The sequence below is a fragment of the Hippopotamus amphibius genome, chromosome 9 (assembly GCF_030028045.1).
Source record: "Hippopotamus amphibius kiboko isolate mHipAmp2 chromosome 9, mHipAmp2.hap2, whole genome shotgun sequence".
Lineage (NCBI taxonomy): Eukaryota > Metazoa > Chordata > Mammalia > Artiodactyla > Hippopotamidae > Hippopotamus > Hippopotamus amphibius.
Genome location: NC_080194.1, coordinates 44,309,930 through 44,335,058, shown reverse-complemented (window position 1 = coordinate 44,335,058; position 25,129 = coordinate 44,309,930). Strand labels below are relative to the sequence as shown.

General features: G+C 36.8%; 1 protein-coding gene across 3 annotated transcripts in view; it reads right to left on the bottom strand.

Moving 5' to 3' along the window:
* POLD3 (DNA polymerase delta 3, accessory subunit) overlaps positions 1-25,129 on the bottom strand; it is a 44,870-nt gene that overhangs the window by 6,820 nt on the left and 12,921 nt on the right. For all 3 annotated transcript variants that reach the window (XM_057750206.1, XM_057750208.1, XM_057750207.1), the window contains 8 exons: positions 24,834-24,936; positions 20,104-20,143; positions 18,758-18,890; positions 13,978-14,242; positions 12,769-12,841; positions 9,954-10,119; positions 7,383-7,489; positions 860-972 (listed from right to left, as the gene is read on the bottom strand). In XM_057750206.1, the coding sequence (XP_057606189.1) occupies positions 860-972; positions 7,383-7,489; positions 9,954-10,119; positions 12,769-12,841; positions 13,978-14,242; positions 18,758-18,890; positions 20,104-20,143; positions 24,834-24,936 (1,000 nt within the window). The remainder of the gene's footprint in view (positions 1-859; positions 973-7,382; positions 7,490-9,953; positions 10,120-12,768; positions 12,842-13,977; positions 14,243-18,757; positions 18,891-20,103; positions 20,144-24,833; positions 24,937-25,129) is intronic.

The window sequence follows — 25,129 nt, the reverse complement described above, 5'->3', positions numbered from 1 at the left end:
TTTTTTAGGTAGTGCAGGCACCAAGGTTAAAAAGACCAATAGGACAAGGGCCTTAGTGGAGAGAGACAAGGAAAACAGACCATCGCAAACCACTGTGGTAAGGGCTTTAATGGAAGGCCACAGCAGATACTATGGAAGCACACAGGGAAGGCCTCTAAACCAGACCAGAGGTCTCCACAGCATGCACCCTTGTTGTGGATACCTGCTAGTTCCGGCGACACTGCAACATTACAACCACCTAATTTTGTATCAAAAAGGTTTTTTACTTATACCAACTTCCTTTTCTCTCCACTGGTCTTTCACCCCATTTTCTCTTCAGCTAATGAGGAGATTAGTGCAAAATTTAAATGACAGTCATAACACAATGACTTAAGGAAAACTAATAGTCATAAAGAAAAAAAAAAACCCAACTTCTCAGACCTTCATTATCTACACTAATAGATGCAGACAAGAGCCAGCTGAAGATCACTGAAAACTATTTCCCCATTTGCAGCCCTTTTCTGGAAGAGCAACAAACATGTATAAGTTATTTGTTCTACTCTTTCACACACTCTGCTGCAACACTTCACTTTCCACAATGCCAAAAGGAGTTGGGTAACACAGCTGCCCTAAAGCTGGAGGTAATGAAAAACAAAAGAGCTCCCAGGATTGACCTTGGCTACATTCCTGAGATGATGTCCTAAGGCTGAACTCCCTCTTCAGGTGAGAGGAGAGGGAATAACAATTCTGCACTACCCATCGGAGAGCGGGACGAGACAGGAGCCAGCTACTGGCATCTGTGTAGTCTATAGCAGCAAACTAACACAGCAGAGTAGTTTTATCCTTGGGTGATAAAGGACACATCCTAGTAAAGTTGTACCTTGACAGAAGGAGGCTCTGTCTCAGTCTTTGGCACTGGTTCAGGAGATGGAGAAGCAGGAGGAGGTGGGGATGGTGACTCAGCTTCATAAGCCCCAGGAGAGTCTGGTATGACTGAAATAAGGAAATAAGCTTAGATAAGAGAACTACAGCAGTGTCTGATACAACGCCTTTTCCACTGGCTGTCTAAACTTCCATGTCCAGCAAAGGATATTTTGCAAGCAGTAATTCATGACAACCAAAGACTCTGCAGTTATATACCTATAAATATCTTGAAAATACACATTTTATTAATTTTCATACAAAGAGAAAGAATCAAGAATTATTAGAACCGGAATATATCTTAGAGATCATCTTAGCTAAGCTTCTAATTTTATAGATAAGTCGAGGTATGAAGTTGTTTTATAAATATCCACTGATTATCTACCATGTGTCACATATTTCACTTACATTATTTCACTTTATCCTCACAACAAACCGAAGAGACAAATATTATTATTCATACATTAGAGTTGAGTAAACAGAGATTCAGAGACGTTAATTAACTTGTCAGGGGCACAGAGCTTGCAGTTGAGGCAGGAAGTTTTAAAAGCCAGTCAGTCTGATTCCATAGCCTTACTATTCCAACTATCCCATGCTGCCTTACCACTCAGGGCCAGACATTTTTTCTTAAGATCAAGTAAGTGGAGATAATCCTTAGATTACACCAAATGTGAGTACCTTTCATCTGAAGAGCTACAAATCTGTTACAAATATATTTAAAATACACCAACGCATCCACATTCCTTATGCCTATGTCACTAAAAATATACTGCAGGAGAATGCTTGACTAAGGCAGAGAGACATGGATTCTAGCATATGAACGTGGGCAAGTTTTAAAAAAATGTCTTTGAACTTCAGTTGTATAAAACAGAAATAATAGTAACAGTGATTTTGTGACTGTGACCTGAAGATTATTTATTTGCAATAATCACTTGAGATGTTTGTTAGACTGAATTTTCCAGCTGATATTAAAAGCATAAACTGTGGGGGTGGGGGAATCATCTTCGAAACGATGATCACAATTACAGCTCTAACAACTAAGACTTGCTTATTAATGTGTGTTTGGGAACTACCTTTCACTTGCCTCACTGATGAGGCTTGTTTTGCTACACTGAGATTAGCAAGAAAGAATATTCTAAGGAGAGAAATACCACTGTGGGAGTGGAGGTTCCACCACCTGAAAAAAGAGCGCCACCAGAGGGATCCCATCATTTCTGAATAGTTCCAGAAATAGTGGTCTTAGTATAAGGCCCATAAGAAGGGAAGTGAAAATCCTCAGCTGACCTATTGCTTAATCACCACAGAGAAACTGCTGGTCAAGGACTGGGTAGCTGCTTAGCCTCACCTGCTCCCTGCATCTCCTGGCTGTATTCAAATTCTTAGCACATGTCTTGGATGTGAAATTCTCCCAACTGATTAGGTCAGTGTTAAAAATTATGACAGTGGAGAGTTCAAGGCCAAGTGACCTAAAGAGGTGAAGCAGAACAACAGCCAGAAAGAAACAATAAATTATACACTTCAAGAATGAAATGGGCCCCAAAACTTTATAAGCTCTAGGAAACAGAAACATAAAAGGAAAGTGGTCCAGCTATTAACCAGCTCTGGGAGGCTAGAATATGACGGGAGTTCAAGCAAGCAAAAGTCCAGTCAAACCACAGAACCAAGCACCCATTTTTCTGAAGGCATAGCTATTAAGAAAGCCGTGTCACAATGTGTTATAGTGCTGGGAGGGAAGTTTATGCAGTGAGGACGCCAAAGAAAAGGAATTTGAATACTCTAATAAATTTACGAGTTCTTACTCTATTTCCAGTTCTGTAACCACTTACCCAAGGAAAACACATTATCCTGGTGGCACCCTCTAAGACCCCTCTCACCGCACTGTATGGAACTGTTTATCTACAGCCCCTCTTCAGACTCTACGCTCCATATGGGCAGAGGCACCACGATTTCCCTAGCACTGAATATACAGCAACAATTTTTTTTTTTAATAAAGGAAAAGAATCATTTCCTGAACTAAATTTGGGATGAGGGACTTCTAGGCTAAGGAAGACTCAGCACATACCTCCCTCTCCCTTCCACACCACCCCCCCAAAGAGAAACATTATAACGAATAACATTACAGCGATAATAAAGGAAAGAAATGCTGTAACCCTCTCATTATAGGGAACAGAACATCAGAGGAGCCAAGAGCTCTTAATGAATAAGAAATTTCAACAAACCCCTGGAAGATGGAAGGCAGATGGGAAAAAGTTGACAAGAGAAGCATCAGTCAATTAGGTGAGTCTGATAGAAAATTTACTATATATTATAAAACCTGTATTTTATCTGATTTTTGAAATTGTGTATATGTATTACTTTGTTTAAAAAAATGTTTAAATAAAATATTTTAAGAAAGGAAAGATAGGGACAACTAAGAATTTTCTGGGCTGTACAAACATTAATCATTCATTTTCATAATAACCCCACAAAATCACTATTACTATTTCTGTTTTATATCGCTACAACCAAGGTTCAAAGAGATTTTTTTTAAGCTTCCCCACATTCATATGCTAGAATCCACGTCTGTCTGCCTTAGTCTTTATTACTAAGCCAAGCATTTTCTCTCAATATATTTTTAGTGCCATATGCATAAGGAATGATGGATACATTGCTGTGTTTTAAATATATTTGTAACAGATTTGCAGCTCTTCAGATGAAAGGTTCTCAAATAGTGAAACATCACTTACCCCAGGAAAGCAACCTTTGTTAGGGCAGAATAAGAACTGTGGTAAAACTAACTGCAGGGATCCAACAATGTAACCACTGTTTATCAGAGAGTTTTCTGGAAGAGATGGGTTATTAGAATTCCTGGAAATCATTCATAGCTTCCTAGGAAAAATTTTTAACTACTTATCTTAACCTTTAAAAAAGGGGGGGACCGGGTGTCATTTGCTTAATATGCTCTATAAGCAATTTGCAAGGACTGAAAATGGTATCAAAGACTCAAGCATATCAGTTAAAACTTTTTCCTAGCAATATAGACATTACTCTTAATGTTATTTTTCTGGGTCTGGCCTTTTCTTGCTTTACAAAGAGAGTGTGTACAATAGAACTGCCAAAGGTGCCTACGCCAGGGAGAAAGAGAAAGAAATAGTCCCTTGGGTAGAGAGTTAAGGATATGAAGTTGAAGAGAATTTTCTAAGAGAAGGTACTTTCTAGTGTGTCTATTACCATTAAACACCTACTGAATTTCAATAGGAAAAGTGGGGTGAATAATAAGAAAACTGACTATATGTTAAGCACTGTTCTGGTACTTTTGACACAGCATCTTATTTGATGTTCATAAGAGGCCTACATAGTTTGTGATAACCCCCTATATTAGAGATGGGAAAACAAGGAACTGAAGAAGTTAAGTAATCTGCCTAAAGTCACACAGTCAGGGGTGGAGGTTAAGATAAACCCAAGTCTGTCTGATGGCAAAGTCTCCGCCATTTCCTCCACTCCTGCTGCTCACGTACTAACTTCTAGCTGAAGACAGCAGATTGAATTAATACATATTCAGTATATCAGAAATAAAACAATAGGTTAGAGACTGTTTGAAGGTTTAAAATAAAATCCACTGGCTTTGAGACAAAGAAGAAATCTAGGAATAAAATGGCAAAGGTTTATAAATTTTGCCAGATGCCAAAGATTATCTTTGCCAGAAAAAAAAATCTGAGAGCCTCTGCTCTATATCATCTGTTATTATAGGTTGTCCACTCTCACAATTCTTCTCCCTTTCAAACTAAATAACTCCACTCATATTTCTAATCACTTAAGGGTATTATTTTTGTGAGCTAGGGATCAGAACTACGGAGAATATTTCAGAAGTATGTAAAGAGTGTTCAAATCAACCACAGTAATTCCCTGACTTAGAGCTGACTCCTTCACTAATAGTAGAGTATCTAGTTTAATTTTTTAAATGCACATTAGGCTGATGGCTTCAAAGACTTTTCTAGAATCTTCCTCAAGTTCTTTTCCTGATTAGAATTTAGGGAAGACTGTTCCAATTAGCACACATTCTTAAGTTACTTCCTAAGTTATTTTCCTGTGTGTCTGCATAGATTTGCCTCTATTTCCTCAACTCTTAACCAGTAAGAATGTTCCTTGATGGATGTGTCATCACACACTTGGGAATCTTCCCTTCTGTAGTCTTGGTTAAAGCATTTTGATAAATGACATGGAATGAGTGTATAGCAACTGCCCCACTGGGATGCTCAAAATACTCTATCCCTATCCATTCCACAGTCAATGAAAACCCTAAATCCATGGGAGAGTCAAAGATGTACCTCCTGCCATAGACATATTCAACTTTCTTGCACAATTTCTTTTTTTTTATGTATTTTTTTCTTTTACAATTTCTTTTTTAAAAAAAGATTTATTGATTTATTATTTACTTATGGCTGCATTGGGTCTTTGTTGCTGTGCACGGGCTTTCTCTAGTTGTGGTGCGAGGGTTTCTCATTGCAGTAGCTTCTCTTGTTGCAGAGCGTGGACTCTAGGTGCATGGGCTTCAGCAGTTGCAGTGCGTGGACTCAGTAGTTGTGTCGCACGGGCTTAGTTGCTCCTCGGCATACGGAATCTTCCCGGCCCAGGGATCAAACCCGTTCCCCTGCATTGGCAGGCGAATTCTTAACCACTGTGCCACCAGGGAAGCCCCTACAATTTCTTGGGTATATTCATTTCCTTTGCATTACTGTTACCAGTATATATAATTTGTTTTTTTACTCACCTGAGCTAATATCCCTCCCCTTTTAGGGAACCTCTGTTACCATTTTCAGTGCTTCTGTAATTACAGTAGTTTCTGATAAGAGTAGAGTCTAACAAGTTTAGCTTTGTCCTTCAACAGCATAGCAGGTTCCTTTTTTTGCATTCATTTTTCTTTAATCTCTTTTAGTGTCAGTTTGTTTGCTTTTGTCTACCTTTATACAATGCTGAATCCCTTCGGACAAGAGTTCCCCTGGCCATTACCTAAAATGTTTTATACTCATTATGCCATGAATTCATGGAGAATCAATGACAGCAGCTAAAGCTTTTCACCACTGGTTCTCAAAGCAGGCTTTTCAGGGTCAAAGTCATCTGGCATATCAGTCCAACCCAGGTACATTCTCTTTGGTCTGCTTTTTCTATATACTTTCATTTACATGATTTGGAAAGAATACTTGATATTGGCTTTTAGAACACTCAATATTCTTTTAAAAGGCACATTAATTTTTCAGGTGAGACTGTTGCCCTTATTCTGTTCACTTATCATACAACAGTGTCTACAACTTAAAAGTAGAAGGGTCAGGACTTCCCTGGTGGCACAGTGGTTAAGAATCTGCATGCCAATGCAGGGGACACAGGTTCAATCCTTGGTCTGGGAAGATCCCACATGCCTCAGAGAAACTAAGCCCGTGTGCCACAACTACTGAGCCCATGTACCACAAGTACTGAAGCCCACGTGCCTAGAGCCTGCACTCCGCAACAAGAGAAGCCACCTCAATGAGAAGCCCGCACACTGCGGCGAAGAGTAGCCCCCCGTCTCCGCAACTAGAGAAAGCCCACATGCAGCAATGAAGGCCCAACACAGCCAAAAATAAAATAAAATAAATTAATTAATTGAGTTTAAAAAGTTCCTTAAAAAAAAACCAAAAAAACTGGAAGGGTCCACAGTGTCATTCCCTTTCAACAATGACAATGCAGATTCTTCATCTTAGCATGGTTTTACTTCTGTGGTACAAAACACCACCAATACCTCTGATGCCTACAATATCACCCATTTTATAAGATTCACAAGAAGGTACCCAAAGGAAGAGCTCCATTTTATTTTTTAAAAAAGAAAACATCTTTGATAATAAATATAATAATAATCCTTATTCTCCTTCCCTTTGTGTTTGTTACTTTGGCAAATTATCAGAAGATTATGGTTCTTATCAAAAGGTTACAGTAAGTTTTAAACAGTAAGAGGTACACTGTCTCCCAGTGCTAGGATTACTATTGTCACTGTGACCCATAATAAGTAACTTTTTAGCTCCTTGAGCTAAAATCATCATAAAAAGAACTGACCCTTCTGTGGACGGAACGTTTGTGTTCCCCTGAAATTTATATGTTGAAGCCCTAATCCCCAATATGATAGAAGCAGGAGGCGGACCTTTGGGAGATAATTAAGTCTCGAGGATAGGGTCCTCGTGAATGAGATTAGAGATACAAAAGAGATGATATCTCTCTGTGCCAGTGGAGGATACAGCAAGAAGGTATCCTTCTATAAATGGGAAGAGAGCTCTCATGGGGAAATGAATTAGTTGGCACCTTGATTTTGGACTTCTCAGCCTTCAGAATTGTGAGGAATAAATTCCTGTTTTTTAAGTCTCCCAGTCTATGATATTTTTGTTACAGCAGCCCAAATGGACTGAGACAATCCTGCTAGCCAAAAATTAAAATTAAAATTGAAAATTAAAATTTAAAAAATTAGCAATGCCGACCTTCATCTTCACTGCTATCAGACTCAGGAAGTTTGATTCTTCTCCTTTTTTTCTTCATGTTTTCAGTTTCTTTTGTCTCATCATCAGATAACTCCACTTGCTTCCTCCTGTTGCCATTCAGGAATAATTTAAACATGTTACACAAAATAAAAATATAAGTATTCATATGCTACTATTGGCCTTGCTTCATAACTCATGATCTTAACTCCAGAGGGTAGAAAATAAGAGTCATAATAGACCCATAAGAATACTCTGCTAGCTGATCACAACTAGGTCACCTCATGGGGTAACCAGAATAAAAACTTTCTCTAGCTCTCCAAAGACCACTGTGAGCTACTTACCAGGGTTTTTGAAAATTTTTCCAAGTTCCCTCTTACTTCCCCTACTAAGCCTTTCAGTCATTCAACAAGCATTAAATAAGCAGCTACTATCTACATAAAGGCTTTTTGCTAAACACTCAAATGCGAATATCAAGAAAATACCATTGTTCTCAAGAAACTCTGACAGGAAAAACAGATATAAATACCACTAACTATAAAATTACTATGTGGTAGATTTTACTGGACAAATAAATTAAATGTTAAGGGACATGAGTCTTACTTTAAAACTTCAAAAACTTCAAAAGAAGTTTATCAGATAGAAAAGGGAGACATAGTTTAAAAAGAAAGAACACTATGAGCAAAGGCATATTCAGAAGACATTAAGGTGATTCTAATGACATAATGAAAAACCTACATCCATCTTGACATTATTTAGTTCCTCTGTCTAGATACTCCACCACACTATTCATTCAATCAACAATAATTTATCAAGGGCCCACTGTGTGTTATAGACACAAATAAATACATGACATAGTTTTTACCTTCAATCTTATTTCTTATGTAACTAATGTCAACTTATATTTCTACCTTAAGCTATAAAAATAAATTAAACCCAAAATAAGTAGAAGGAAATAATAAAGAGCAGAAATCAATGAAATAGAAAATTTAAAAAGGTAAAAGTTATTTTTCAAGAAAAGATTAATAAAATTAGTAAGAGATAAGACTAATAAAGAGAAAAGTGTATATTACCAATGTCAGGAATGAAAGAAGAAATCTGTAGCAATACCTGCAGATTCTATAGATACTCAAAGAATAAGGCTATATATATTATGAACAATTTTATGCCAATAAACTGAACAACTTAGATGAAATAAATTCCTTTAAAAACACATTCAAAATTGACCCCAAAAGAATAAGAATATTTGAATAGCTCTATTTAAAGAAATCAAATTCATAATAAAAATTTTCCCACAAAGAAAACTCCAAGCCTGGATCCACTGGTGAATTTTATCAAACTTATAAGAAAGAAACAATACATACCTTACACAAACTCTTTTGGAAAACAGAGGAGGAAAAAACTCCTCTCAATTGAAATGAGCATAACTTTGATACTGAAGTCTGACAAAGACACTACCAGCAAAGAAAATAACTGATTACAGCCCCCGTAAACGTAGATGCAAGAATTCTTAACATAACATTAACAAATCAAGTCTAGCAATATACAAAAAGGATAATACATCATGACCAAGCGGGATTTATCTCAAGAATCAAGGTTGGTTTAACATTTGAAAACCAGTCAGTGTAATTCACCACATTAACACCATACGATCAACTCAATAAATGCAGAAAAAGTATCTGTCAAAATTCAACACTCATTCATAAAACATCTCAGCAAACTAGGAATAGAAAAGAACTTCCTGAATCTGGTAAAGGGCATCTATTTAAAAACACACAGTTAACACCCTACTTGGTGGTGAAATACTGAATGCATTTCTGGCAATAACCATCAACAATGAGTGTTGTACCCATGGTTGGAGACATTTTCACCCATCCATATCACATGTTCCTAGGAGGTAAGGCCCACTGGACAGAGAGCTCTGACCCTCTGAAACTTCAGCATTTTGTTGGTGTTTTCTAATAGAGTAGCCCCAACCTTGCCACAAAAGTCAAGTATTTCTGGGCCTATCAGTGCTGACAGTGTCTTTTACAATTTCTTTCAACAGACTAGTTTCTACCAACTATGAGGTAGTGTCTCAAATTCCTGGATTCATTTTTAACAGCTTGTGTGCTTTTTATTTTCTTTTCTAATTACATTTTACCACTTGAAAAATAAACTCATTGATATAAAAAGAAAACAAAGAACTTTTTCTCTTAAATTTCACTGGAAATAGTAACCTCTCATTTGGCAACCTGAGGTGAAAAACAGACACAGAGACATACAATCAGGCACACGTATGCCACGTCCACAAATATAAAATGAAGTAAAGGACAAAAGACAATTAATTTAGATCAATGGGGCCCAAGAAACTGGCTTTGGGCTCTAAATCATCTGAACTGGCTGATTCGAGTTCTGCTTCACTAGATAAGCTATGGAGCTTCTCTCTTCATTTTGGTTACATAGCTGTATCCCTAAGACATTAAGCAGGATTTAGTGCTCAACTGAACACTGCCTGCTTGTCAATAAGCCCAAACAGGCCTTCTCACCCCCAGCAGAGACACTCTTCCGCCACAAGTAACAAAATTTTCCTACCTTTTTTTTTCCTTCTGCTGCATCTTAACAGACTCTGCTTTTTTGCTAGATTTCTTCAGGCCTGCGGGGGCTGCCAGCTTTGGTTCAGTGACAGACAGTGGAGGTTGCTCTACTTTTTTTTCTTCTTTCACTGCTTGTTCTGAATCCAAATTGACTTTAAGTTTATCTATAAATAAAGTATAGCAGATGATATATATAACCCCATCATGCAATATTAATCTATCACTCCTTTGACAGTTTACTAAGTGCCAGGTAACATATTAGGAATAGAGGCTAAAAGGATAAAAAACAGTCCCTGTCCTAACAGAGCTCATGGTCTAGTCAGAGAACATTTCTCCTTTCCAACTACCACTCTAGCTATAACTGCTTTCATTTCTGCCTCCTGCTAATCCCTCATTATATCACAGCCCCCAACCCAAATGATAGTAAAGGTAAGACTTAGAAAAAAATGAATAGAACTTTATGAAGTACCAACATTCTCCTTTGTTAGATGAGGAAATTGAGTCAGACGGATTAAAAGATGTTTCCCAAGAGTATGCAGCTTATGAATTGTGACAATAGAAAAGCATTTCCTTTTTATACTCAAAAATATATGAAACACCTTTTTAAGCAAAAAAAGATAACAGATGATGACTTTTTAATTTTGTCACCAATGTTGTAATTTTTTTAAATATATAAAGCATTAAGGTTTTTGTTACTGAAATGGAATTCATAGATCATAAAATTTACCCTTTAAAAGTGTACAATTCGGTGGTTTTTAACTGCAACAACATCACTATCCAATTTTAGAACATTTCATTGCCCCTAAAGAAACTCTGTACCCATTAGCTGTCACTCCCCAACCCAACCCTTAACAACCACTAATATACTTTGTCTCTATACAGTTCCCTATTCTGAACAGTTTGTATAAGTGGAATCATATAACATGTGGCCTTTTGTGTTTGTCTTCGTTTATTTTGCATAACATTTCAAGGTTCATCCATGTTGTAGCATGTATTAGTGCTTCATTCCTTTTTATGGGTGAAAAATATTCCATCATATGGATATATCGCATATTATTTATCCATTCATCAGATGATAGACCTTTTTGGTCATTATGAATTATGCTGCTATGAACATTTGTGTACAAGTTTTTTGTGTGGACACACAGTTTTATTGATAATTCACCTGAGTAGATACCTAGGAGTGGAAGTGCTGGGTAACTACATTTAATTTTTTGAAGTACTGCCACACTGTTTTTCAAAGTGAGAACATCATTTTACATTCCCTACAGCAACGTATAAGGATTCAGTTTCTCCATATCCTTGCCAACACTTGCTATTGTCTGGCATAAAGTTTTAAATGGTTCAAATACCAACAATCAACGCTCCTCATCCAACTCTCAAGCTTCCATTTTCATTGCAGTGATCTTGTCATGTGTCAAATACAATAAAAACATTATTTTACTCTAAACATTAAGCCTTGAAAAAAAAATCCGTTAAATAAATCAGCTTTGTAAGCCATTCTTTTAATTAGGCAAATATTTCATTCCTTTATTTTATCCAGGTTTACCCCCTCCCTCTACTGCATTCCATCATAATATTTGGTTACTCTCTGCCTAGCTCTTACAATTATTAACTATTTTATTTTTTCTGTATTTATTTGTCTTTCTATTCCAGTAGAATATAAGGGCCATGAGGGCATTTTCTCCATTGTATCACTAGTATATAATAGTGCCAAGCACATAGTAGGTGTTCAACAAATATTTGCTAAATAAACACATGAGTAAATAAATGTATACTTCTTTTTAACTTTTACACTTTGCAAATAGTCGTTTTATGTATTTTAGAAATAATAGTAATTTTAAAATTCACTGTTTTTTAAGGTTACAAACACATTAAAAACAACAACAACAAATAAACATGTGGGCCTCATCAAAGTTGCCAAGAAACTACATAATCTGATTGGGTATAGTGGACTAGTACCAGCCGTGCAGGTCAGTGACATTAGCATCACATATTTTCAGAGAAGTAGGGAGCCCTCCTTACGTACTGTGCCTGCAATAATACAATCGTGTGTCCCAATAACCTGAAAGTAGCAAATTTTCAATATTTTTTCAGAACATGAAAATGTTCTCTGATAGTTTTTATGGCAAATTAAAAAACGATTACCCCAATCTGTTCCCTAACTACCATTTTGACCATCACAGAAAAGCAGATTTCTGACTAATTTTGTTTGCATAGGCATACAACAAAAATGCTTCCCACAAAATCTTTGTAAAGCGTTATGCTCCAAGAAGTGTGCCATAATTATCCTGCAATTCCTGCATTCTTCCTGGCATTCTGGCCACATACCCTCAGGGGACGTGTACTTGATATGAGAAGTATGAAAATATGTGATTATTGGTTCTTTCTATATGAAAGAATTCTCATCTAAATATACTTTTTTAAATAAAGGAGATTTGCTTTCTCAAAAAGTAAATATTTATAAATGGCCATTATAAATAAACTTCCCTTTTATGTTATCACCCATTTTCAAGAACACTATGAAACAAATACTTAATTCTCTTTTCAAGGCAGGAAGTAAAAATAGAAATAAGTAAACTACCCTACAGGATACATCAACTGAACCCAGCTCACCCATAAAATCCACTGTTCCAGTTGGTTATGTTCATCAGTACACAGGTCCGCAGACTGCAAGTGTATGTGAGGCTGCAGGGATGCCACGTTGTAGTGTGTTAGATGGGTAAAAACTGGACAAGGTGCCTTCACCTCAGATATAATGTTATTGTATCAACATTCACATATTAGTCAAAGGAAGGTAAGAACATGCTTACTCATAGCAGCTTTTCCAAAGAAATTGCTTATCACACTCCCTTTCCCTGGTGCTTTGCTGCTTATCGCAGATGCCTAAAAGCAGAGAAAAAGAAAACACATATGATTTTTGGGGTTTTTTTTTTAGTGTTTAGGCTGTTCTTCAAGTAACAGTCAAAAAATCTCTTCAACAGCAGAGCACACTGTCACGATCATACAGTCTCTATACTACCATGCCAAAATGTGAACAAATCCAGACCAGATAGTATTTGGTGTTAATCTCCAAAGCCTAATTTCCCATAGTTTTTATGAAATTATTATCCATGAATGTGTCTAAACTTTTTTTGAGTATATTTTAAAACTACTTAGTTTGACAGAATTAAAACAGATCAGAGGAAATATAATATAAAATAGGGGAAAACCTCCAAAACATTACATTTGTAATCATCCTAAGTGGAACTAAATGCTGGGTCCACCACTTAAGAGCAATATGACACCCAAATTACTTAATAAGATGATAATATCTCCCTCACAAAACCGATAAGAGGATTTAAACAAAGATCAAACTATTGGCACTCAGTAGCAGTCCTATAATTGTCAGCGCTTTCCCTCTACCTCTCCTCTCCTTTCCCAAAGTGGAAGCTTTAAAATGACACTAATAACAATAATATTGACAATAATTATGCTTTTCTAGATTATTTTTAATAGTATTTTATGAGACTTTTCTTAAGTCAATGCACTTAAGTTAGTTCAGATGACTGAACAATGAAAAACTAAGGAAAGTGATGAAAGAAAAAAAAGAAAAATTAATAAAATAGAATGAGAATGTTAAACACATTAGGAAGGAAAGCATATATGGCAAAGTCCAAAATATAACATGTTCCCAAATAACACAATGTACACAAGTGCTAATGTACAATTCTTGGCAGTTTACAGTTTTTGAGGTGTTCTCACATGCATTATTTCACCTGGGCCTCACAATAATCTTGTGATGTGTACAGGGCAGGCATTACATTTTACAGGAGAATCTGAGGCTTGGTGAGAAGCATTATCAAAAGAAAAAGGACTACTTCAGGTTAGAATATCAAGAATTAAAGGATTTACACTAAAGTGGAAAAGGCAGAACTAAATATCAGAACCTTAAATAATTAAACTACTACCACTGGAATTATGGAATGCTTCTCTAGTTACCTATTCTGAGCTGTAAAAGCATATTTTTAAAGAAGACTTACATTCGTTACTTCTTTAGCCTCTGTTTTGGTTTCCTTGTTGGCATCTTGGGTTTTAGAAGCAGCCTTAGAAGCAAACATGCCCATGATTCCTTTGGGCTGCTGGGAACTCTGTTTGGGGACAGATGGGCTATGACCATTGGTGGTCAACTCATTATCGGCTTGTGTCTCAGGTGATACTGGAAGATCTGACTGCTCAAACTTTTCAGAAGATGAGGAATCAGCAGGAGCTCTAGGAACTGCAGCTGCACACTGGATGGCACTAAACCTGAGGACAGAAATGTTAAATTAATTAATGTCAACATCAAACCTTATTTTTAAACTCTTGCTTCTTCCACACAATACTTTCTAACCCTAATACTATAAAATTAGGAAATTTTAGAATTAGAATGGATTTTAGAAATTAGTTTGTGCAAAAAGTACTGGAGAGAAGTGAGTGAAGTCCTAGATTATACATCTCATTAGTAATAAAACTAAGATTGGAAGCAGCTGTCCTCTACCAAACCATATGAGTTATCCTTGCTTTTTTGAAAAAAGCATCCTAATTCAAAGTAGTAAGAATATACCAAAATAACAAAAGATTAGTAATTTCACCATCTTTAGTAAACCAAATGGTTATCTCTTGTTTTTAAAGACCTCACTTTATAGGGCTAGATATACCATAAATATTGACTGAATCAAAATTAAGAGCTTTAAATATTAACAAATTTCCTGGCAACTCTCCTAGCCAGAATGGATCATGCTTTAAAACATGGAATAAGCTGGGAATAGAGCCACTTGCTCCTACAAACTGTGATCCTTTATACTCATTTGTTAATAATTTATAATAATCCCAACTAACAGCACCAGACAAATATGCCCATAGTCAAGTGAAGAAATCTGGAACAATCTGCATGACATATTAAAGGGAACATTCATCTCTTTGTCTCTAATCACTGTAGATGTGCCTGTTTCACAAAAATCCATAATGTTATGTTCTACATTGTGAATGGGTAACTGATCCAACCTTCTCAAACGGTTGTTTTTAAGCAAAGTTTTCCAACATTTCCTAATGAAGAACATTTTATTTCCCTCAGTCTTTTGCTTACTGAGGGTAGGTAAGAGAGCCTTGAATGTGGGTGTATTATTCATCTTTTGTATTACAGGCACCCAGTACAAGACCTGGCACAGAGAAATACAGGTTGAAAGAAAGATCATTTAAGTCACTGAAGGTGAGTCCTCTGGCTTCTCTCCCTTCTTTAGTGTTTCATCTCAACTTGGAGTAGGAGAAGATGGAGGTTAAGAAACTATGTGGTGATAGCAATTATCTTAGAGATCAACCAGGCACAAGTTGAGATTATCTGGCCTAAGAAAAAAATCCCTGATATCACTTAATTTCTGAAGTAACTTTAGGCTGAACAGCCCCAAGCTAGCGTCCACAGCTCTAAAACCCTTCCACTGATTTATTACAGTCCACACAGAAAACCTCACATTAACACAAATATTTTGTGCATCAGAGTTAAGAACAGACGGAAATCATTTCCTTTCATCCACCACTCTTCCTCTCTGGCCCTGCAGTGCTTCCATGTACAAGGAAAGAAAGCAATGTTTTATTTCATTGTCAACATCTAAAGTTGGCCCCGAGACAACTCCTTCTCCATTTGGTCTACATTCCACACCTTAGGGTCAGGATTAGGAACTGGCAATGAGGAAGAGACCAAGTTAGGCTGGGAACATGTCCGAAGAGAGGAGAACCTGCTCAATCTAAAATTTCAACTTTCTTCCTATCACAGCACTTCTGAAAACACATGAAACAATAAGTCAGATCTCAGTTGCCCATAATTCTCAGGACCAAACATAAACTTCTTTATTGGAGATAAATTCTTCACATTTCTACTGAGGATACCTTATTTAAGTAAAGTTTCATTAAAATGCTTCCTACTATTACATTTCTACTTGCCATGTTTATTTCAGCAGTCCCTATGCAAATTTCATTTTGGACTTTTGAGTCACTTTTATTCTTGTTTGCTTACTTGCTTGACACAACAGAATTGATTTTTAGAGACTGACGTGCCGCAACTAGATTTTAATACAGATTATTTCTCAAGTCTAATAATACAATTTACATAAACATATCCAGGTGTTAATGTTTTCTTCCCTAAAAGACATGAGACATAATTACTCTTTAGCTGTATAATTATACTTATTTATCTAATATTTGTATGCCTATTGCTGAAGAAAAAAAAAGAACCAATATCTACCATTAATTTACTCAATAATTATTTACTGAATGCTTACCATTTGCCAGCCACCATTTTGGGTACATAGCAGTTAACAAAATAGACATGGTTATTTTGCTCATGGAACTTATAGAAATTATTTTTGGCAATCCTATATCTATTTCTCCTCAAGGACCTAACTTCATCAGTAATCTCATCCCTCCTAGTATCTTCAACCCTTCTTCTTATGGCTCTTTCCTAACAATACAAGTTCAAGGCATTCTCAACTTTAAAAATGTACATATCCTCCCTAAGTCTCAATTCCTCTGCAGCAGGTTACCTCTCTTTTTCCTCCATTTTACTGTCAAATTTCTTGCAAACTTGTCCCTATTTGCTGTCTCATTTCCTTATATCCCCATCTATCCAGTTGACCAGAATTTGGTTGCTCCACTGAAACTGCTCTTACCAAGGCCATCACTTTTCAGTTCCTATTTTACTTAGCTTCTTAGCAAGGTTTGATATTGTCAACCCATCCCTCCTTCTTGAAACTCTCTTCTTAGTTTTTAGAATTCCATACACTCTCACGATTTTCCTTTCTCTGGCTGCTCCCCCTTAGGTCCCTCTTTTTCTGCCCACCCCTTAAAAAACAGCTATCACTTAAATAGTGCTTACTGTGTGCCAAGCACTGTTCTAAGTGCTTTACATACATTAATTCATTTAATACTCTACTACTCTCAGACTGATCCTAATATCTTAGTTTCATTTTACTGATGAGAAAGCTGAAGCATAGAGATTAAATAATTTGTCCAAAGTTACAGAGCTAGTAATTGTGGGTAGAGTTTAACTTTCTGCCTTTCTTTCAGTCTACACATTCTCTCTGCATGACTGTATCTATTGCTGTAGCTCAATTAATTACCTATTTTCTCTGATTCCAAAATCTCTATCTTTACCTCAGATTTCTCTTCGTAGCTCTAGACTGCCCTATCTATTGCAAAGGACATCTCCAACTGGACTCTCCCCAGGGTACTCAAACACAACATGGCCAAACCCAATTCATTTTTCCCTTCTCCCAAAGCATGTTCCTCCTCATACAGCCTTGTTCTTAGTGATGGTACCATCACCCATCCAGCAATTCAAGCCAGAAACACTACCATTATCCTTAATATCATGAACCACACCCCCATCCCCACCATACACTCTCCTGGTCGCTAACCACTACCACACCATCCAGGTTTTGACGGTATGACCCTTTAACCTGTGTACCTCTCCATTTCCAACACCACTACTATACTTCAGACAACTGTCACCTCCATCCTGCAACATTTCTCTTTCCTGATGACCTTGCCTTCAGACTATTCCCTTCAGATCCATTTTCACTATCACAGTCAGAGTGATCTTTCTATAATGCAATTCTGATCATTTCAATCATCTGCTTCAAAATCTTCAGAGGCTCCCCTATGCCCCTGGAATAAAGCCTAAACTCCTTATCCTAGTGGTCAAAGCATAGTCTGATTCCTTGTATGATTATTCCCTGCCTCTCACTCTAATTTCCAGCCACAGAAAACTACTGTGGTTCTGCACAAGCACCGTGTTTTCTCTTAGCCTGTCCTTACTCTCCTACTTCCATCTGACTGGCTACATCTACTAGGCCTTCAGGCCTCAACTTAGATGCCATACCCTTCAAGAAGCCATCTCTGTCTTGTCTCCTCACTCCACCCCAACCATAAAGGGGGGGATGAGTGCCCCCCAAACCCTCCCACACCCTTATTCATATTACAGCACTGTCACACTACACTGTAATTGCCTCTCATAGGACCATCAGTTCCTGGGCCATATTCACTCTATAGTATGTGGCATGTCACAAGTACTCATCAGATCTTTGTTGAATTAATTCAAATTATCCTGCTTAGTACCTGTCAAAGTAGTAGCTATTCAATATATGTCTGGGGATCTGGCCTTAACCCTCCATACAACCTCACAAAGTAGGCATTATTATATCCAATTTAAAGATGAAGAAACCAAAGCTCAAAAGAGTTTAAGTAACTTGTTCAAAGCCACTGGGCCATTAGCAACAAAGCCGAAACCCATGACCATCAGTTTCTAAAACCCACGTGTATTATAGTCCACCTCCTCTCTGTGCTGTGAAAGATACAAAAGATGAACAAGACCTGATCCTGGCTGTGGAAGATCAACTGGTTTTGGATGGAAGGTAGAGGTATATCAAATTAGGAATAGTTTTTTGAAGGACAACATGTGAACTGGTTCTTGATGGATGCGTAGGATTTAGACAAGCAGAGACTGGGGTAAAGGAGTAATGAGGGGGCACAACAAACAACATTTTTGGAGGTAATGACAGGATAAATACATGAGAAATAGATTTATGGGGAGTCTACTGAGGTGTTCAGTATGGGTTGTGGCTGCTATTTTTCACCTTATGATGTTCTAATAAAACTAGGCATGTGTCTTACTGCAAGATAAATGGGGTTTTACTAGACTTGGCATTCACTCTTAAGAGGCAGCCACTGTGTAAACATCTTACAAAATCAATTCGTAAAGAAGCCCACAAGAAACATTAAGGAGCTCACTTGCTGCAGTTCTGCAAGTTGCTTTTAAGGATGTCATAGTCGGTATTGAACAGAGGCCCACTGTCCTTTAGCATGGCTTTCTGGATGCTGTACACATGTACGCTGGCAGTCACAGCTAGCTTGGACTTCACTGCTACAAGTCAACAGGAAAAGCAGTCTGTTAATACACAAACTTCATTGCATGTGGGGACTTTAACAAGAAACCCTTCTGCATTAAAACCATTTGTAATCTGTGGTGGTTCAAAAAGCTCTAAAAGGCCAAACAGTCATATATCCAGTATAATACCAAGTCTTCTGTCTGTAACAAGGACATTATGAAAGGTAGTGGTGGTGAGTCAGTTCTAACTACAGTACTGTGAGGGTATCACTCATCCAGTGGACACTTAGTAAATATTAATGAATAACTAATGATACTATGATGTGATATTTTTTTTCCAGTCAGGGAAGAATCTTATACTCTAGCATATATACACAGCAAATGAGGAATAAGTAATTTCTATCTGAGAAGTCTCATAATTCAATTTTAGTTTACAAAAAGAAACTCTATATAACAAAAATACTACTAACCAGCTAAGTCTGCAGAGGAAGAACACAAAAGAACATCACAAGAACAAATTTTAGGTTCCATGAAGGAAGGAACCATGCCTAACTTGTTCCAAGACTCTAGTGCTTAGCACAGAGCTTGACACAGAGTAGATACTCACTGTATCTACTGAATGAATAAATCTACCATTGTGGGAATTCAGAAAGAAAATATTGGCCATTTCCACCATCTTGAATACCTCAAAGTTAATTTATAAGAAAACTATGCCACTGGTAGGCATCTTTATATACTAAGTAAAAGTGCAGATTTTGTCTTGAGACATAATCCAAAATCACATGGCTGGCTATTGCAAAATTCCTTTGCTCTGGGTATTAAAAAATAGAACATTAGCATTAATAGTCTTGAAATGGGTAGACAAATTTAATCTAGAAGTTATACTAAGTCCTTCTGACTTCAGAAAAGCATTCTTTAATTTTCTTCCTAAAAATATTGTAATGGAATACAACACAATATTTAGAGACCATTGTCTTTTTACAGTTGATGAGGTGTTCCAGATGGTATTCATAATAGTTTTTTACATGTCTGTCACAAGTTTTCAAATCCCATGATAAAATGCTTTATAAATGTCAACAGCTCTTGGCCTTAAAAGTGGGAAATTAGTGCAGTATCATATTTTTACGTTTCAGAAATTACTAATAAAAAGAAATATATGGCTCTCCAGTAAAACAGCTAAACATATATGAGATGTTAATGATACTGATGCCATAAGAAGAAAAACTTGCTAAACCGCTAAAATACTTACCTTCCAATTTATCTTCTCTCACTACTGCAACCTTGTGGCACTGTAAGGAAATAACACTTCATTAGTATTTAAAGTAGTACAACTTGCAATTTTAAAGTTTCCTTACCAAAAATTCACTTACACTTGGATGTGAAATTAGAAACACTAGGTACCCCTGAAAATACATGTTACGGTTTAAGAAAGTCAGACTCATTTTTAACTTGCTTACTTTGAAACTTCTCAATCAGGTTAAGGAAAGTGAGAGAGTATAGATATCAGTACCAAAAAAACTCCCCAAAACTCAAAAAACACAGTATCTCAAACTAGTGTAAGGAAAAGAGGACTTTTTAGTAAGTAATATAATGAGAATTACTGTATAATCATATGGAACTAGATAAAATTTGGATCTGTCTCTCACACCATATAAAAAAATAAATTCTAAATAGATCAGAGATCTAAATGTAAAGAATGAAACCATATAGGCATAGGAAGAAAATATGAGTGAATTCTTCTATAAACTAATACAACCTGAGAATGAGGAAAAGTCTGACTATAATTCAAAATTCACAAGTAACTAAAATAACCCACTAAAAACTAACAAATCATTTTTTGGATGACAAAAAAAAAATACTTTAAGCAAAATAAAAAGACAAATGGTAAAGTGAGAAAAATAATCTGCAACTTACATCACAAAGGATTACTATATAGCTTGTAAAATAGAGAAAACAAAGACTATCCTTTAGAAAATAGGCAAGAGAAAGCCATCTCTCTCTTCCTCCAGAAAAAGAAAATAGGCAAGAGATATGAAGAGACAGTTCACAGAAGAGAAATGCAGATGACCATGAAACAGGAGTTCTCGTACATTGCTAGTAGGAATAAAAAATGGAGCGGTTTTGGCAATACCCAACAAAGTTCATATACGTCCTACTCCTAGGAACATAACCCTAAAACACACTGGCAAAAATATACAAAACACATATACACTGAGCTATTCACTGCAGCACTATATGTAATAGCCAAAGATTGTAAACAATATAAATAACTACCAATAAAGGACTGGTGAATAAACTAAGGTATATCTATCAATGTAGGATCATGTAGCTGTAATAAGGAATGAGAAATATTTCTATAATTGCCATGGAGTGATGCTTGGGATCACTTAGAAACCTTAAACTGTTTTCAGTCATCACATTATCAGTAAAATTATTGGCTTTGTTTTCCTAAACCTCATATATTTGGCTAAAGCAAATACATATTTGTTTTAATGTTAGGAACAACCAAAGTTCACAACATAAGAAAAAAGAACAATATAAAATCAATTAAGTTTCAAAAAAATATAATTGTAAACCTGAACTGGGAATTTGGTATGTCTTCATAATGCCTTTTCTCTTAAAAAAAAATTCTTAAAAATGTCACGTTCTGCAAAATTGTACAATAAAAATTACAGAGTTTATGGGAAAAAGAGCATTAGGAACTAATCACTCAAGCCATGTAACAGGAGCCCTAAAAACAATAATTGGTACCAACAGTTCAGTGTGACTAAACGCCGCCTTAGGGGATATTAGAAATGCATAAAAACAACACAGTGGAAATGCCAGTGCTAAAACAACGTAGACCAGAGTAGAGCGCTGATTCAGTAGGTTCCTGTTAAGGGGGACACAGGAGTAGGTTCAGTAACCATAAACCCAGAGGCTGGCTACAGGCAAGCCCCCTAAGATTTCTATCAGTTAAATAAAAAGGGGAAATATGGCTAGTTGATGAGAGAAAGTTCTCCTTTGCAGAAACATTCCAGCCAACACATCCAGAAGGAATGACAAAATTAGAACATCACCATTTTGTAACTCCTAGTGAATTAATGATCTAGGCAATGATAAAAATCAATCTCAGCTAAAATCATTAGATGAAAAGCTAATGGGGAACCTAATAAGGAATGGATCAGGCTAACGACCTCTAACATCACAAAAAGAATTGACTGAACATTTCCTTGAGATTTTCAAATAATTCTCTGGAAGACTCTCCAGGATGAGATTAGAAGGAGGCTTTTAGTTTCTGTGTGTTATAAAGAACTTTTTACAATAATAATGATCATTGGAAAAATAGAAATTATTCATGTTTAAAAATCCATACAAAGCCTTTAAAAAAAAAAGCCTGTATCTTTTGTCTTTCTAGAAACACTTAAAACTTTAAAAAGAAATTAGAAAGAATAAGAATAAAACCTGACACTATGCTTAACAAGCTGCCTTTTCATAGGCTGGCTCTCTTCAAAGAAAAAAGCACGGGTAAGCATCTAAACTTGGTCAGTAGTTCTACAGGGTTCCACAGCGCAGGGCTCTAAAATGTTCACAACCACTTCAACCACAGCAACCCTACTCTTAATATGTTTTATATTTTAGAATCCTAATTAAGATTTCATTTGATAAAGCATTCTGTTTTTAAAAAGATGGGGAGAAAAAAAGGTGGGCAGAATTTAAATGTCCTCTGGACTTCTCTGGTGGCCCAGTGGTTAAGAATCTGCCTGCCAATGCAGGGGACTTGGGTTCGAGCCTTGGGCCAGGAATATCCCACATGCCTCGGAGCAACTAAGCCTGTGTGCCACAACTACTAAGCCTGTGCTCTAGAGCCCTCAAGCCACAACTACTAAGCCCATGTGCTGCAACCACTGAAGCCCACGCACCTAGAGCCCATGCTCCATAACAAGAGAAGCCACTGCAATGAGAAGCCCACACACCGCAACAAAGACTAGCCCCCACTCACGGCAACTAGAGAAAGCCCGCGCACAGCAACAAAGACCCAACACAGACAATAAATAAATAAATAAATAAATAAATAAATAAATAAATAAATAAATAAATAAAGTTCATTTATTTATTTTTTACAAAAAAGAACTTAAATGCCCTCTTAAACTTGGAAGCAGAAGGCATTACACAAGCAAACCACAGCATAGATGTTTTTAATTGATTATGGGTTACACATCATTTTGAAAAATGGTCTAAAAAAAATGCACTGAGGAACACAATTTGAATGTACTTTCAAGGGTTCACCCTAGAATCCCCTGAATCCTGAAGACCATCCAAGGATCCAAAATTAAGAACCTCTGTCACATGGGTTAGAATAAAAATCTACAACTTTATCTTAAAACATAAATTCTTAACCTTGGACCCTTGTTCAAAGATCTGTGAACACTGAAAATTTTATGAATATGTCAACATATGCCTTTTCCTGTCAGATTCTCAAGGAATCAGTGACCAAAAAAAGAATAAAAACCACTGCTTTAAAGGTACACAGTGATTCCCAGGTAAAGAATTGACTGTGGGGACTTCCTAGGTGGTGCAGTGGTTAAGAATCCACCTGCCAGTGCAGGGGACATGGGTTTGATCCCTGCTCCAGGAAGATCCCACATGCCGAAAAGCAACTAAGCCCATGTGCCACAATTATTGAGTCTGTGTGCTGCAACCACTGAAGGCTGTGTGCTGCAACCACTGAAGCCCGCGTGCCTAGAGCCTGTGCTCCGCAACGAGAAGCCACCACAATGAGGAGCCCGCACACCACAATGAAGAGTAGCCCCCGTTTGCTGCAACTAGAGAAAGCCCTTGTGCAGCAATGAAGAACCAATGCAGCCAATAAATAAATAAACATATTAAAAAAAAAAAAAAGAATTGACTGTGACTAAATGGAAGGCTTTGGTTAAACTCAAGAAAGAGACAGAAAGGGGCTAGTTAACGCTGGAAACAAAAGGAAAGAAGACATTCAGATGCAAACTTTGGCAGAATCCATTCAAGGGCCATACAGGGAGATGATTCTGGTCAGGTTTACTTCTGAGAGCAAATGAATCAGGTCTGCTTAATCTTGCTTCAGATATACAATGATATCTAATTCCATCTACACTTGAAATATCTTAATTAACCTCTGGCTTGCCAAATAGCTTACCATCAAGGACAGAATATGCTACTCATAGCATATAAGGATCTGATACCCCTAGAAGTTTTGTTTCTCCTTGTAAATTACTAAATCACCATTCCAGTTTGGAATCTCACATGCTTGGGACTCTATTGATACAAGACAAATTCAGTCAGTATTTTGATAAATCTGACTTCTGAACTTATGAGTCTTAGGGAAAGTCAAAAGGGAAGAGGAAAACATGTATCAGTGGATCTCTGAGAAGGAGTCTTGATCCTCAGGCTAAATTCTCTAGGGCTGGTGGTATGGGAGCAAAAGAACCCTCAGGTAAGAGGTCTGGGAAGTGAGAACAGAGGAGGTGTGCCTCAGTTTGGGGAGCAAGCAAGAGAGAAGGAATTATCAAAGTTCCCAAGGATCAGTCTGGTACAGGAGAAGGCACAGAGTTATCTCAGCAACACTTCTGGGATGAAAGCTCAAATTAAAATCAAGTTCACTTTAAAAAAAATTGTAATTGCTGAACACCTGAATTTGTGGCTTGACATGGGCTGGAAATTAACCACCACTGTCCCCAATATACCTTCAAAAGGAAGAGAGAGGAATAACAAGCAATTTCCGAATGTCTTGTTGCCTAGGAAAATTGCACAATGATGATACAGTCTCTGTATCACAGCCGAGATATTACCCAAACTTCTCAAGAGTTTTAGGTTTAGTCTAAAAATCCAAAATAATCACCATCTTCAAGTAGTTTTTTAAAACATCCATAATACTGAATCTTGTTGTTTTTGCCTTATTTTATATAACACTATTTATAGCTCAAACACATTTAAACTCATTATAAGGTTCTGAGAACTTACGGAATGTCCATTCTGAATGAGACTGCCAGACACTAAATAAGTGACATGCAGTTGGGCTCCTGAATTTTCCTTTCGCTTCCTTTCAACATAATCATACAGCATCCTGTTACAAACAAAAGGCACAAATAAATCATTAGTAAAAGTCTACCTCATCAACTCTTAATTCATGACTTAAAAGTTAGATATATTAAATCTGACAGTACGTCAAATACTCTACAGAATATTTTTGTTCTGTCTATGGACAGAGTTAAAAAAAAGATGAATGGAACACACGGGTTGGGGTCAACTTGTACTGA